This window comes from Trichogramma pretiosum, unplaced genomic scaffold, assembly GCF_000599845.2.
Source record: "Trichogramma pretiosum strain Unisexual culture from Peru unplaced genomic scaffold, Tpre_2.0 scaffold13, whole genome shotgun sequence".
Taxonomy (NCBI): Eukaryota; Metazoa; Arthropoda; class Insecta; order Hymenoptera; family Trichogrammatidae; genus Trichogramma; species Trichogramma pretiosum.
The window spans coordinates 2123223-2140203 of NW_019641606.1; the positions used below are offsets into that span (position 1 = coordinate 2123223).

The 16981-nt window shown below is 44.7% G+C and overlaps 2 protein-coding genes across 3 annotated transcripts in view; one reads left to right on the forward strand and one right to left on the reverse strand.

The window, feature by feature from the left end:
* LOC106652109 (WD repeat-containing protein 47) overlaps positions 1–16981 on the reverse strand; it is an 88184-nt gene that overhangs the window by 67266 nt on the left and 3937 nt on the right. The window lies entirely within an intron of this gene.
* On the forward strand, positions 1008–4529 carry LOC106652110. Its single transcript, XM_014370892.2, has 5 exons — positions 1008–1115; positions 1223–1378; positions 1904–2063; positions 2142–2320; positions 2396–4529. Exons 1-5 carry the CDS (start codon positions 1092–1094, stop codon positions 4253–4255), a joined length of 2379 nt encoding a protein of 792 aa, XP_014226378.1. The 5' UTR covers positions 1008–1091; the 3' UTR covers positions 4256–4529.

Genomic DNA, 16981 nt, shown 5'->3' on the forward strand with positions numbered 1-16981 from the left:
CTTCAAAAGGTGCGTTAGGTAATCTGAAAAAATCTGAAAAAAATTGAGGTTATGTTTTTTAATGCGAAAAATAACTGAAAAAATTTCCGAGTACTACATCGGCTCATACCGCCGTATCTCGATTTTTGAAATTTTCAATGATTTTATCTGAAGGCCTGAAGCACTCAAAAAATCTGAAAAAATTCAAGGTTGTTTGGATTGTGGAAAAGTATTTTTATGAATTTTTTCAGATTTTTTACTTGCTTCATGTCCTCAGAAAAAATATAGATCGAAAATGGACGTTTATACCGGAAGTGGGGGGTAGGAGGGGGGAGGGGGTCTAAAAATTTTTTTTTGGGACCTTTTTACCATGTACTATAACATACCAAAAGCGCGTCAAGATCGGTGACATACGTGCGCACGGTTTTGTAAAAAAGTATTATTTTGACCCACATACATATAGCTTATAGGCTCTCTATCTCTCTTTCTCTCACTCTTTGCTGTATGTGCCGTATAGCTCGAACGAAAAATTGCGCAAGTACGAAAGTGCAAAATGCGGTGCATGTGGGAGAACTTATACGCCAAGTACGTGATGATGAACTCTGCGCAAAGGGATTTCTCTGCACACGCCTTCGAGTGAAGTTATTATGCACGCGAGATTGTATTACCTTGGCTACGATTTCGTTGAAAGCGAACTTTTTTTCTTTTTCTTTTTTTTTTTTTTTTTGGTAAAATGAAAAAAGTTGGAAGACGTTAAAACTCGTACAGCATTTTTAAATGTGTGTTGCGTGTGATTGTGACGCGCAACAATTTTGTATTTGTTTCAGCACATTGTTGTACATGCCTTGTAAACACGTTCGATTGATTTCTCAACCTTCAAAAATGACTGATGCAAACGATGCATACCACGAGAAAAAAAATCGTTGCCGTTTCAGCAAATTTCATTCTTACTCCCAAGCGCGCTGCCCTCGTAAAATTGTCCATGGGTGCGAAAATTTTTCGCGTCGACACATTCGCTGCGTCGATTTTTCGGCGATCCCGACGTTCGACGATCAGTCTGAAAAGCTCCGCGGAACCGACAACAAGTTAAAAAAATTATTAAAAAATTCACGATGTCGGCCAAAACGGTAGCAATGGTACGAAACACGATAGTTTATAACTAAACGGTTTTCATTTACTCTTTACAAGATAGCTTTTGAATTGAATTGGTTTATTAAAAATTATATTATTTTCTTCTACACAGCGAGTGGCACTTTTGCTTGTTTTATTGAGTGCCGTCAGTGCCCAAACGGCTGGAGATTCTACAAGCGATTCCAAGACGATTACCATTGACAAAAAAGTAGCACATCATCAAGCTACTATACAGCCTTATTCTACTTACGCATCCAGATCACAACAGGTTCGTAATTATTGCTATTTTTATATTAACCGCTACATGTAATATGAGTCATGTTAGTTAATTTTGAAAATTATACTTTTAAGTGCACTGAATTTGACATATACACCAATAGCTAAGTTATTAACGTAATCATCACTAAAATAGTATTAGCTTAATTTTTGTATGCATAACACGATGATTTTTCTTTTATAAAGACCCGAAATGTCCGTAAATGTACTAAAAAAACCAGTTCGTCCTTAATGCGAAAACGGAAAACTAGCAGATATCGTAAATTATCGAAAGAACCTACAACGACAATAGAACCAGCCCCAATACATCTAGACTTTCCTTGGACCAGGCAACACTTACGCAAATCGAAATCCCGACGCGTAAGTACAATTTGTACTTAAAATGTAGGCTCTAGGTGAATTTTTTGTTTCTTTCGCGAAAGCCCCTCGATTTTTTTTCGCGTGATCCGGTGCGTTAATTCAACTTGAAAGAATTGTTCGTTCTTGAATGATAACACTTTTCATAATTTATTTACAGAGCGCTCAGCACTACCCAAGACCGACTACCAGCATAAAATTGAGCGATGAACAAGTGACGAACAATCCTTATCTGCCGAAAGCTGAGGCGAGCACTGGAGTATCGGACGCAAAGTCGATCGAGGCGCGCCATGCCAAAAATTACAAAGTTCGATCGCCGAGTAAGTCCGAATTTCAATTCAATTAAAAGACTTTATTGTCGAACGGCCAATAGACTAATAATTAATTTTTTTTTACAGACGGTAACAGCGACGGCTTGGAAAATTATTTGAATAAAGCCGCCAACCCTCAGGAGCCTTTGGACAAACAAACAGTCCAGGATATTACCAATAGCGCAGTAGGTTGCACTCTGGATTCGATCGCTCGAAATATGAGCAACAAGCCTGGCTCCGTGCAGCAAAAGGCCGAGAACGTTACCGTAAGACTTTTTTCTATTTTTATCGCTTGCATCGGTTTAAAAATTACTAATTAATAAAATTGATCGCCTTTACAGGTAACGACATCGGAAAAGGAAATAACAACCGATCTGATCAACGAGTATCTGAAAATAGTCTCACCCCCCGGCGAGCAAGCGCAGGCTAAACAAATGCAGACATCGGAAACATTGAGAACGGCGATGGCCGAATTTCAAAAGAGCTTGGCCGACTGCGTGTTAATGCAAAAAGCTCGCGCGTCCATGGAAAAGTCCAATCAGATCGAAAATCAAAGCCAGAGCGTTCAGACGGTTCAAAAAACAGTCAGCACGCAAACGCAGCAGCAGCAGCAACAAGCGATCTCTGGAGCGGTGCAAAATAGCCAACAAAACGGAGCTGCCGGACTCTGGCAAAATTCAGCCAACGTAGCCAACAACATCGTGGGCCAGCCTTTGCAGTCGGCGGCGCAGTACATTCAAAAGTCGCTCGATGTCAATATCAATAATTTGCCTCCGGTGCCTTACAGACAAAATTTGCAAGTGTCGCAAGGTCAACAACAACAGCAACAACAGCAGCAGCAAAGTCAATACTATCAAACGATCAGTCAAAGCGCAAACAACGCCAAAATCGGCTACGACGCTTACAACTCCGATACTTTCGGCTACTCGTATCCTCATCTGCTCGAGTACGCCCAGAGCTTGATGCAAAATTCCGGCCCGGTGAGCAACCCCTCGGGCGCCAGCAGCATCTCTTGGAGCTACTCGTCTCAGCCAAGCGCGAGCTACATCCAGACTTATCCGATAAGTTACACCATTTCCGGAGGCGAGCAGCAGCAGCAGCCCTCTCTGCAGTATCTGTCGGGCTACGTCGAGAGTCAGTCTCCCGCGAAGAGAGCCGCCCTGGACGACATCTGGAAGTCGGCCAACAATTTCGCGGGTAGCATCGTGGACACGTCGACGAAGAGCGGCCCGGTGACCGGCGGCCAGGTTCTGGGCAGCATCGGCAACATCTGGAGCTCGGCGAGCAACTTGGCGCAGTCGATAGGAGGCGCAGCAACGCCTCGAGGCGGCCAGTTCCCGATCAAGGCGAGAGCCATTCCCGTGTCGCCGCCGCAACTCGGGATGACGCACACGATACTGCCCGCCTCGTTGCTGCAGCCGGGCGCCAACCTGGCCCAGGAGATAACGCGCATCGCCACCGATCAGCGGCCCATCACGGCCGATCGGGTATTCGACGCGACGAGCTCGCTCTTCCAAGCCGGCCAGAATCTCTACAATTCGTACGGCAATCAGAACGGCGCTGGTGGCCAGGCGGCGCCCGTCCAGCAGTCGGTAGCCTCGCTCTTCCAGCCGGGCCAGGATTTGGCCAAGAAGATCACGGAGGTCGCCACGGACCAGAGGCCCATCACCGCGGACAGAGTGTTGGACGCGACCAGCAGCCTCTTCAAAGCCGGCGAAAATTTGTACAACGCCAACAGCAACAACAACAACAACGGTGGTGCAGCAGCGGCCTCGAGTGCCAGCGACGTGGTAGGCGCTCAATTGAGGGCGCTGAGCAGCGCGTGGAGAAACGCCGGTTCGAGCGCGCAGGGCAGCCTCAACGACGCGTTGCAACAGGCCACGGCAGCAGTCAACAACGCCGCCAACCCCGCCATCACGCGCGGCGCCTTCGGCATGGGCCCCTACTACGCCGGAGGTTACTTCCCGAGAAATAGCCAGTCGTCGTCGTCGGCGGCGGGAAGCGTCTACAATTCCGCGGCCCAGTTGGCCAGCGACATCATCGACGCGAGTCAGGCCAACTCGGGCCAGACCGGATCCGGACCGAACGTCATTCCTCTGGGGGTAGTTTCCAAGTCGACTCTGGAGATGGTCGGAAATATTCTGAACGCCGCTAACAGCGTGGATGGCGTGCATCCACGTTTTTATCAGAAGAAGAAGTAGATCGAATATCTTCATACTCAATCATGTTATTCGCTTCATTTTTGTATAAACATTGTTAAACTAATTTTCTTTTAACATACGTAACATAGAAGGTAAAGAGAATTTTAATAATTCTCTTGTTATACTGTGTATAATTACGATTATAAGGGTTTTTAAACTTTTTGTATGGATACGATTATTTGATATTTAGCCAATTTTATTCGTTGTAATGCGATACGTACAATGTTTGTAAAATATGTCTTTTTAAAAATAAAAATCGAAAGATCTTACGGAACTTTAACGTACATTTTTCCGCAGTACTCACGTTCGAATTCACCGGACGTAAGGTTCATAAAAAAGGGATTTTAAAAGTACGTTCTTTTTTCCAATAAGTATACCGCAATGCCGAGGCAGGTGTTAAATTCCAGATTTTAATATCACTCGACTTACATGCAGACATGCAGCTTCTCACGGTAATATACTTCGACATCAAGAGAGAGAGAGAGAGAGAGAAAAAGAGAGAAAAAAAATCGATAGCTCTCTAGTTTCCTCGCTTTTTCTTTTTTTGAATTTAACTGCTGCCGAGGAAATGCCAGTTTCTTCGTACACCGCAAAGATACATTTTCATTCATTCACCAGCGTGTTTAACAATTACAAGTACAAAATAAGGTTGCAAAGATAATTTTTTTAAGTTGAAGTTCGTTGGAGTTTATACGGCTAAATTTATATTAAATCTGGAAAATGGTAGGTAAAGCGATTGTCGCACGGTGCTTATTAGTAATTTCCTGAGCAAGCTAAAAATGTCAGCGCAAGCAACACGAGGCGTTTATTATCCCATACGTGAAAGATAAATACGACTGATATGTGTCTCGCTCGTTTTCTTCGTACAGCTACACGAATCGGTTAAAGGTGTTTAAGAGTGTAAATTAAAAAATTCCCTCGATCCTTTGAGGAAATGAGACGGCAAATGCATAAGCAATGATTTACATTAGCATAGAAAAATGATCAAAATTTAAAAAAAAAAAAAAAAAAAAAAAAAACGGAGTAGCTATACAAGGTATGGTATATAGCTGCTCTCGAGAAGTCATAAACCTTTGACCTAGCCACGCGCTCCGCGCAATCGCTAGCCTCACGCAAACGCACAAGGTGTCAGAGACGATTAACACCGGGTGCCTCTGGTTGCAGCAGCTCGAGCTTTAGAAAAGATATCGATCTTTCCGAAGGCACACGTCTCTTTGAATCCATATACGGCGCGGCTGGAATATCGTTACGCTTTTTAAAGCGTCCGCTGACTGCGCGGCTCGACTTCCGACTATGCGCGAGGTGCGCGCGAAGAGAGTAACGCGCGCATTTGTATTATAGCTGAAGCATGCGAGAACGAAAAAGAAGTGCGCATCGCGATTAGCGGGACACGCGGCTCCGCTGTACGTTGGTTGATCGTATTTAGATCGTGGATAATTATGAGTTTGCAGCTATTTGAAAGTGTTTTCGCCGTATCATTATCTCGAGATCTCGTCGAACTTTGCTTTCGCTGCGAAATCGACCGAACGCGCACCGTTTTCGTTAGATTATCTGCATTCGCGAACGATCAACTGCGGTCGAATAAACCGCGCCAGCTCGCCTATTCGTTGAAAACGAAAAAAAAACTTTGCAAGCACGCTGCAACATACGAGAGCAATAATTGTTCGGTGCTTGCGGGGGATGGTATTTTCATGTAACTCCATTGTAAAAGCTCTGCAGTCGGCTTGCATACAATCGCCTACATAGAACACACAGAGTGCATAGTCGCGCGTACACAGGCATTATTATTCTCCATCCAACTTCTATCTATCTCCCTCTTCTCTCTCTCACATTTTCCTATACACGTTGCGCCGCAGCTCGTATTGTGTCGCGCAACGCGACCGTACGTACGTACGCGATACAATGCCAGAGCTATGACAATAAAGCTCGCGATGGGAAAAAAAGCTTGATTAAGGGCGGATTAAGTGCAAGAGCGAGTGAGAATGAGACATTGAAGCTAGCGACAACGACGGGTGCATCGAACTCTTTTTCTCCGAACGTGAGCCGAATTTTTATTCCTCACCCAGATTATGAATAGAACACACCCGCGTGACGAGAACAGCATGTTTTCCTTCAACGGCATGCTCGCGCGCTGAGGTAATAAAATCAATGAGCCACGACGACGAACGATCACGAGGGCTAATATAGGTTCATATTTACCACGCTACGCACGAGACAAAACAATTCCACGCAGCCATTACGTATAACGTTTATGAGATTTCACGCTCTTACGGCAAAAATCGATCCCAAGAAAACTACTGCTACTGCTACTGCGCTCGGAAAGATTTAAACAAACAAACAAAACCTCGTGCTTACGAGTGCACGACTATCGACTACTTATAGTTACCGAAAGGTCGTCTCGGTTACGTATTACGCAGGCGTTAGTTACGCAGGCGTCGTCGTCGTCATCGTCGTGCAAGAAAGAGAGAGAGAGAGAGAGAGAGAGAGAAAAAGTGTACACATCGCTGCAGTGCGGTGCATTATATACAGAGAGACGACGCGGTGTGGTATACACGTATAGGGTCAACGAACAGCTCGGTATAAAACTGTGTCAAATAGTTTCGACAACTCCACACTACTGCTTCCTTTTGCTTGACGGTGCGCGGCGCAAATCGTTTCTCTGCTGCCAAACGAGCCGTGCGCTATAACTGCTCTCGATTATACGTGTACAGCTCTTATATACATTGGATTCGATCTTCGCGCGATATACGTCAAAGCAGGTTTCGGATTTATTTCAAAAAGCGCTGAGTATCTTCATCTCTCTGTTTTTCTCTCTCGCACCAGCCCGTGCTAAGCCCTTTGGGATTCTATATACACATATAATACGCAATCATCGTCCGCGTGGCTCAACACGCATTGTTTCAACTTTGGCTCCGACAACAATGGGCTAGTGGTCTGCTGCTGCTGCTGCTGCTGCTGCTGCTGCTGCTGGCCTGGCTGGCTGGCTGGTGTACGGCAGATAAAGCGCGCGCGAGCTATAATTAAAGGAAGCCACGAAGTGAGCATCTACGACCGCGCAGAAGTGGCAAGCTGTACATACTGCTGCCGCTGCACTTGTTTTGTTAAATACGTATACGACTCCCAAGAGCAGCAAAGGGAATAGCGAGAGATAAAAGCCGGAAGTAAGAGACGAGCGAGCGATATAAGATTTTTTTCTTTCTCTGTTTTTGTTTACGCGTATATATATACGCGTAACGATACTGTACACTACGCGACGACGAGTTGCTTGCTGGCACGTGCCAACTGCAACGCCTGCATTAATTATCTGCTGCTGCTGCTGCCGTCGTCAACGACGCGTCGTGCATGTGCCACGGGATCGCGGACACGCGTTTCGCGCGCAGTCGTGATACGGTTACACGCGTACCGAAGCGTTAAATACTCCGGTTAATAAGTAGTATACGCGAGAGGCTGATTGAGAGGCCAGGCCCGTAATTCATAATTATAATATATTCCGGCTTTGATAAAGTCTCTCCGACGTGGCGCTCGTTTAACGCCTTATTGAGCGTCATCAATCTTGGCATTGATACAGCCATTAGCACCCGTGATATACCTTATATTTACCCAAGCCTACTGCTATAGCCTTGAATTATTAAGTTATACACGACCATCATCTTACTAGCTTCCATTGTGGAACTACGCGCAGTTTAGTTTCGCACGTGCAAGCGCAGACAGGCAGGCAGGCAAGCAGGGACGCGTCGAGAGCGATTAAAAGCTCGTACATTATTACGCACGGACGCGTGTATCGCTCCGAGTCAAACGTTCGCGTATAATCCGGATCGTTAGTGCGTTTGTAGTAACGGCATATACTAGATCGTAGTAATGGTAAATATATAGCTTGCGTGCGTGCGTCGTCGTCGTCGTCGCTCCTGTCCGTGCAGAGCCTCCCTTGGTTTGGCGCTCGACGAGCTTGTATTACAGCTGCCTATTGTGCAAAAAAGAAAGCCCCGCGAGCCACCCTATAACTCGGACCCTCTCTCCAACGCGTGTGTATTACGCGTTCGCACGTACGCGGTAGAGCTTATAGGCACTAGCTCGAGTTGCGGTGCTCTGCGCACAACCCCTTCGCAAGCTTGTTTGCGTTCGCAAGACATTTTACAATATGTGCATAAGCGAGAGGTAGAGAGACACGAATGATTTATTCACTTGTTGTCGTGCCAGAGGCGCGCAGAGAGAGAGAGAGAGAGAAACTTTTTTTCTCTCGCTCATTGTTCGCTTGATTATTCATTTATTATATACGCTCGTCGACTGGATGAATAGTAATTTTTTTGATTGAAAATTACGACGAGGACGACGCGTCGAGAGCTTAGAGAGACGATTTGACAGCTCGAACGAAAGTACACACATGTAGCTACTATACAATATTTACGAGCGGATCGTCGTACAATAATAATCATGCTCGACCAATTTCGAAATCTTCCTACGCGCGAAACGATCTATTATTTACCTCTGCATGCGGATTGATCGCCTGCATATGCACTTCTATTTATATATATATTATTCTGCATACGTATTACACAGTGATTTATTCTCACTCGGTGCGCGATAATATTAGGTGGTACACCTTTTGATATTCCGCGATTGCAAAAGCGCGCGACTGTCTAGTTTTGTGCTGCAGTTTCGCCTTTGGTCGCGAACGCGCGATGAATTGTATTAACGGTACAGCTGGCGCTCTGTACATTTAAAATTTTCCAAAAGAATCGACTTTTGTATCGCGAATATAACCACGTACGATTTATGGCACGCGAGAGAAAGAGACGTGGAAAATTTGAAAATTGATGGATATTTTAACGATCTAGAGAGAGAGAGAGAGATTCCAGAAATGTAATACTCGTATAGTATGGTATAATGTACAGGATATAAAATTGATATTACTCAATTTTCTTAAGCTTAAATCTCTCGCAAGGCCGTGTACACGAGATAAGCGTTCGTAGCGCCTCTGGTCATTCTGCGCCGTAAAATCTATTTTAATAGCAAAACTACATCGATTCGAAATATAAATATCGCACGATCGGTAAAAAAAGCGCAAAGAACTGCGAGAGATATAAACAGGTCGCTGCGATGCACCGAAGACATTTAATGTATAACTATACTACACACGTATAATAAAGCTTGTTGCGAGTTGTACGTGCGCGCAACGTCCAAGCATACTGGAGCAACGTCCGTTCCGGACTGCGGGCTTGGCGCACTCTATCTCTCTCTCTCTCCCTGGTGCTCAGCTGGGTAATTGAAGCCAAGAAGAAGAAGAAGAAGAGGTGTGGGTGTGCAATACTACGCGTGTATACATGCAAACACTGCATAGCGCGCGGACAGACAGGCGCAGCTCGCCTCGAGAGAGCTATACAAAATAAACGTTAGACGCACAGCTCGAGCACACACAATGCACGGTATACACGACCGATGAGGGACGAAGAACGAGAGCGAGAGAGAGAGCTTTATAAGAATGCAGGCACGCTCGATGAATTTCGGGCCACGAGTACGGAGCAAGCTCAGAGGAGGATTATGCAACGAGCCGGTACGTGTAGTGGGCGTTTTAAATAATGCGGATATCGTGTGCCTGCGCGTCGTTTTTACATATTATAGATAGATAGATACCGAGTCCGAAGAAGAGACTATCGGCGTAGATGTAGGTATCGATATTTTTTTTCATAAGACGAAGTTCGAGGTTTGATTTCTATGTCGATTGAAGAAAATCTGGAACGATCTGGATACAAAATAGATTGGGAAAATTGGAACTGATATTTATCAAACTGTTTTTACATTAGCATATCGTGAATAATCACGGTAAACTAGCTACTGATTTACGCGGTGAAACTGAAAAGGCGACAAATCACCGAAACTTTTTTTTTCTAGACATACGATCGATAAATCTCCCCGTCGTGAATCGTTCCGTTCTTTACTTTTTCCATTATCTCGGAGAAAAAAGTCCACCTAATTAGGTAATCGCTATATGCACGTATCGACCGTACTACGGATAAAAAAAACTGGTTCCTTCTACCGATTATACACATTATAAAGCGTTTTATGCACGAACCGGATACTTTCATTCGGTTATGCGGGTAACGAGGCGACTGCTTTGCGCTTCGGCGCGAGCAGCAGCAGCAGCAGCAGCGGCCGGGCACATGCACACACGCACGCAGCGCACGCATCGCATCGCGCGCGCGCGCAAGATTTCTCTGACCTTAAAAAAAAAAAAGCAGCGGCAGCAGAAAAATTGGACATCGAGCGAGCGATTTTGCGTTCGCCTTATAGCTCTCGTTATACTCGACGCTCTTGGCGCTCATTGTCTCTTTCTTTTCGGACAAAAAGCAAACAATCGACAATCGCAGTCGCGGGAGAATCAATGAAGCGAGCGTCGTTGGTCCCCCGCAGCGGCGGATAATACGCGGAGAGATTAGAGAGTGAGTGAGTTTTTCTCTCTCTCCGCGGTGGCGGCGCAGGAGCTATAATTTATACGTACCGGACATTGCGATTGCGCCTCGGCGCGCTGCAAAGTGAAAACAGGCAACAACAACAAACAGTTGCAACTGCGTTAACATACATTTTATACACGTATACTCTCCGATATTTGCCTAAGCTGTCCAGAATGTGTGCGCGCAACTATAGCAGCCTAATTAAACGTGATGTAATTGCAGAAAAATTAAGTCGTCCGCGAGAGTATTCTCGCTCGTCGAGCACACGCGCGTAATCGTACACAAATTGCAAAAACTCGCGCGCGTTAATTAATTATATACGCGCCTTCTTGCAGATATCGATCTCACCGACGCAGCTGTCCGTTTAAAAATAGTGCGTGTACATTTAGCGTTTGAGTACCTTCCAAGTGTATCGGTGGTGAATTCCGCGGAGACCGATGATCCGCCGTTGTTCTCTACGGTGGACGATTGCAGAGATCCTTCCGCGGGCTCTTTAACAACGGGTGCCGCTGCAGTCACGACCACCATGATAATTGTTATTGGCTGCTGCTGCGGGACATTCGAGCATCATCGTTGACGCTTCGATACGTGCTATCTGACACTCCCGCTCACGATACGAGTGTTGAATGTTTATCTACCGGGGCGCGCTATTCGACACTGACACTCGGTGTAACCGTTGCGACTGTTGTGTGCTGCGCGACCGCGACCTTTCTTTCTAATTATGTAATGATAAACACACAGAAACGACACACTTGTAACGTCTATTTTCGGCACAGACACTCAACCTGCCCAGGGGCGCTTGAACTAGTAGTACTTTTTTTTAATCACCACCACTACACTTGTACATACGACACACCGTCTACGCGGGTAATTTGAAGAAAAACAAATCTCGCGTTGACGAGATGATTGAAGAGATAAGTACTTCTTTTCTCCTGTCATACGTCAAAGTTCCAAATTGTTTCCCAGTTGTGCACTTGCGGGACGCGCGCAAGGCCGCGTTTAAAAATAGACGAATTAATCACTGATATTCGAAATCGGTACAACTGCGGTGCACTGTACACACGCACCGACTCTCGTATCAATAAACTGACAATGATCGCGTACACCAGTTTTCACCATAAGAAAAAGAGAGAGAGAAGAAATCTCAAGCACGTCGAGTAATATAAGAAGAATATCGAGACGTCGCGCAGGCCTCCTCCCTCTTCGCCACAAACGGATACCGCGAAGGTCGATAAAGGCTATTTACAGAATCGACGTATTGACATTTTATAAGCGACAAATCTCGCGGTGATGTCTCAATTCGTCGATAAAATCAGAGCCGTATACAGCTGCTGCTCCGCGCGATTGTGTATACAATGCGTGTGCGTGTGCGCGCAGAGCAATTGAATCGAGAAAGTGGAAACTTTGCGCGATGATGGCTGCTTTATAAGTGTCTATAGATACGATATTATTATATGTATAAAAGTTTTGCAGACGCGCGCGCGAGGCGCCGTGAGTAGAGCGCGACTGTCGACTGCGAGCTATTCCGAGCCGTTCACCTCAGAAACCGGCATCTCCGCCGCGCTGCGGCTGCTGTTGCTCATGTAAGCTGTGCTACTGCGGCCGTGTATATATAGCACGTATAATATTACATAGCATACAGTGCAGTGTATATAACGTCGCGCGCACGTGTCGATGCGCTTGAAAGCCAGCCTTGTTGCAGTATAGGCAGTAGTCTCGGCGGCGGCGGCGGCGGCCCGCAGGAGGTTTTATAATGCACAAAAGAGTCCTTTTGTACGTGTCTGCGAATACAAGGGTTGCTCTTTGTTGGCGAGAGGTAGAAACCACGAGGCGCGAGTTTCCCGCAGTGCGTATATGTGTAGTATAACGCAGAGAGCAGGGGAGGGAAAAGAATTTTTCGTTATCGCGGCGAGAGAAGAGATTTGGGAGATTTTAGGCTTACAAATACGGATGAAACGGAGGATAAAAAGTTCGTTTTTGGAGTTTAATTTTGATAAAAAATGAGACATTTTTGGAGTGATTGAAAAAAAAACAATAGATTTTCAAGTTAAAGGATATAGATCGCTCGTATTGCCCACAAGTTTGTGCCATTAAAAATTCGAGAAAAAAAGATACAAAGCAAACCCATGAGAACGTAAAAGGGTTTTATGTCGTGCACAATGACGCACGCAATGCACATTTTTTCTCCATTATTATATAGTACGCACATACGAGCTGCGAATATGGGAGGGAAAAGAGAGGAAGAGTGAATTTGTCCGGTATACTTTATACGTTCTTATACGTGCGTATCTTCGATGGACAGAGGGGATTGGCTGTATAGCACGAGCTTTGTTATTGTCGTTTCGAGAAATTTTCCTCAATCTGTGACTATGAATGATATTAGGTCCTTGTAAGAAAGTAAGACACTCGACCAAAATTAATTGGTTTCACATCGAATATTTGCCATTAAACTATCAACAAATTTAATGAAATAAAAATTTTTATGTGCATTAAATTTTATTTCATGAAAAGCAACTTTATTACCCCTGCAGAATCCATTCAGACCGATAGAAGCAAAAATCCCTAACAAATGATGGCATGCATATTCAGCGACACGAACGAGTACCATTTCATCCTCTATAAAAGGCACCAAGATCTATAGCCGATGTACGCAGCATCATCTTCTTGCATTGAAAAACCGACCTTACAACTTTTTCTCCGTGCCTCTTTCTTCGGTTAGCACAGCAACAACGACAACACGCAACGCGTGCGCCGAAGAAAACTAGAGACGACGGAAATATATTATCGATTGTCGCAAAAGTAAGTATACGAGAAAGAATCTCTGTTTCTGCCTGGCTCGCGGCCATCGTAATTGAAGAGGACCCGAGAGAGGACAAGTGTTGTTGTATGCGCGGTCTAATCACGCGTGACGCGCCAATTTTCTTCGAAGAAAAAAATAAAGATAAAAAAAAATATACAAAGGTATAGTACGTGCGGTATATCGCGTCCTTGAATGTGCACACGTACGACCGTGATTTCAATCGCAATAATATCGTGCAGATCTGCGAGGCCCTTCCTCGCGGCTACAGCACTGAGCGCCTTTGAAATCGTCGTCGTGGGCCGAGATGCAATTGCGGCAAAACTTTCTTTCAATCTTTCAATTTGCATGATAATGCCGAAGCACTGGAGTGCGCGAAATTTTTTTTTTTTACGAATGAAAAATTCGCAAATAACTCGTCATTATCAAATTACACTCATTAATAAAGGAAAGCAGAGCTGCTCTGCGGCTGCTGCCTTTTTTTGCTAGGAATTCAGCGATTCGCGTAAAACACAGCCTAGTGTAAATTATAGATTTAATAACTATTATTCGCGTGTGAATGTGTGTATCCGAAAGGAATACGCAGAGCCAAGAGATATAAGGTGAGATATAGTACCGAGAAACCGTTTAGCAGTTCAAATGGAACTAATTGAAATGTATAAGCTCGAGATTGTTAATTATCATCAATTTTTAACGAGGCTACGCACACGTTGTACACACTGATTCGATATAAAAAAAAATCAATTGCACGGACAGTGGACAAAACTGCGACAAATAAAAAATTGTCGCAATCGAAACCCAACTGCGAGAAGATTCAGTCAGGCGCTGCATCGGTTAAAAGACTGCCAAGTTCCAACCGATATCTGTGTGTACGCATAGCCGCTGCGCTATCGCTTTGAACTCTCGACGCAATGTATAAACTATTTGGATCGTGTGTGCACTAATTCGGTCACAGTCTAGAAAGTACACACACGGTACACACACACGTAGCTGCGGTGGAATTTCGCAGAAACGCGTTTTACGAATTTTGCAGCTTGGAAGATAATAGCTCTACTTGCGAAAATTTTTCGGCCTCGAATTATATAGAGTGAACCACTGCACGTGGCTAATTTTTCCATCTCAAGTGTGTATACCGTGTTCGAGCAGGTGAATTCCATTTATTAAAGCGAATTATGTTTCCTGAGCGGCGGAGCGATCCACCAGAAGCATACGCGCTGGAAAATTAAACCATTCTGTGTGTATGAAAATTATCGGTGTCGGATCGTACCGTATACCGAACAAACGTTTTAAAAACTCATTCTTCTCGATGCATATATTATATTAGCTATAAAATACATTTATAGGCTCTTAGCCAGTTAAGGATATGGCTAGCTCGTAAAATCATAAGGCGCAAATCTTTGTGAAAGTAAAATGTATCGCTCGAACAATCAATATTGGCCCGATCAGCGATGCAGGCTTCAGCTCTTCATACGGTATTTATACAGTAAATTATTGCCTCCTAATCGATCGCTTGTGATATCGACATCTCGAGATCGGTAAATAATGAAAACTACTACTACCACACACGAGTAGTGCTACCGCGCGCGAATCTCTCTTGGCGCAATATTGCGCGAGAATAGCATAAATTCGCGGATTTTTTTCTTCTCTCTCTCAAGCTGCGCAATTGCGTTACGTTTGAAAGCTTATACAGCGCGCCCTGCAGACACGATCGCGGAAAATTGCATCGTATTATATCACAATGCGAAAACCTTTACGACACGTCTCTCGTTCGTCGTCCCGCGCGTGGAATATATCAATCACCGGAAATCATCGTCCCACGCCACCACCGCCGACATCGACCAATAAGAAATGTATTATAATAATATTCTTTCCGAGTCTTTGTAAATTTTATACAAAATAAAAAAGTAGGAAGCGTCGATTCGCGAGTTGCTCAACTTTGTGTTGCTTTATTGCGAACCACCTACAATAGATACATATAGTGTAAACTTGGTTTTATACCACGTAGCTGTCAACGCGCAGTTTCTAATATACGCGCTCGAGAGGCTGACCTAAAAGGTTCAACGCACTCGACAGATCCCTTAATTTTCCCTCTCTCATCGAGAGACATGTGTCTGATTTTGACGTAAGTCAAGTATAGTCACGCGCGATATGTTTATAGCTGACACACGTGTGTGCGTGCGGATGTTCGTGCCTCGAGACACATTTGTTACACAGCTTCGTTTTACTGCCGCCTAGACTTCATATACTCCACTTGTTGACACTTTCGTGATGATATACATACGCATTTAAGCACACGCAGGTGACTCCGTGTGACTGCAGCGAATGTTCCGATCTATATATCTATTGACTTAGATTCGCAAGGAGCTATAATCATCGCCGCGATGCCGTCGAAAGAGGCTAAGTTGGCATTGACACACTGGCAAATATGCAGCGTGTACGACGTCGCGGAAACATCATCCATCGCTCATATCGTCCACCTCGCGGTACAATATTTAATCCAAAGTCGTGTGCTCGCGAGCGCGAAAAATAAAATTACAGCATTCGATAATCCGAGAAAGTTTAACGAGAAAACTGTGTACCTGCATACATTCGCCTACATTATATCCATTAACCTCTTTCGAGACTTTTTCGCGCTCGCTGCAGAGTATTCTCTTTATCTGCACACATGGTTTTTTTCATAATTATTATGTACAGCTCACCCGGTGTTTTTCCACCATCGGAAAGCATTCTCGTTCGTTTTATGGATATACGCATTTTATTAATGCTCAATGTTTATATACCTAAACTGAACAATCAACGTCAAACGTTCGAAGCGATCGCCAGAGTAGCAGAGCTCTAGTCATCCCCCACAGAAGCGCGCGGTAAAAACACGCGGATTTTCCTCATGCCCACATAACACACTGCACACACACAGTATACACACAAGCATGCACCTTGCACGAAAACCCGTTGCAGTTGCTCCCGCGTGCGCGGGGGGGAACAAAAAAACAGCGTACGAATTCTCGCGTGCTCGAGCGCAATGCGTAAACCACGCGTATGCAGCAACATTACATAGCGCGACGTAATTTAGAGGATCCTATTTATTATTGTGGCGAGATCGTCTCGTACTTATCCAGCATATACTTCGCCCCATTAATTTGCCAACGAGTGCATAATGTATGCGCGCAAGAGCTTCTCTTTTCTGTATACGCATGCGAGAGGCTGAGTCGCCTTTTTTACAATTACGCATTATCCGCTGCTTTGGAAAAGCGGTACTAAGCGCAAAACTTTACGATCCGGTCTTAATTATCTATGGATGCGTTGGACGCGGCGTTTGGACGCATACATAGAAGTAATGCGGAATATCATTATCGATGAGAATATCGAACCCTTTTATAATTGAGATAAAAATCTAATTTCAGAAACGATGCGCTTTTATTGCGATTTCGTCAGCTTTACCTAGCGTAGAGAAATTTTTCCTCGAGTACACTACACTACTCA

Coding starts and splice junctions, on each gene's coding strand:
- LOC106652110 (XM_014370892.2), top strand. CDS start 1,092: ATGTCGGCCAAAACGGTAGCAATG. Junction 1,116..1,222: donor CGGCCAAAACGGTAGCAATG/GTACGAAACACG, acceptor TCTTCTACACAG/CGAGTGGCACTTTTGCTTGT. Junction 2,064..2,141: donor TTACAAAGTTCGATCGCCGA/GTAAGTCCGAAT, acceptor TTTTTTTTACAG/ACGGTAACAGCGACGGCTTG.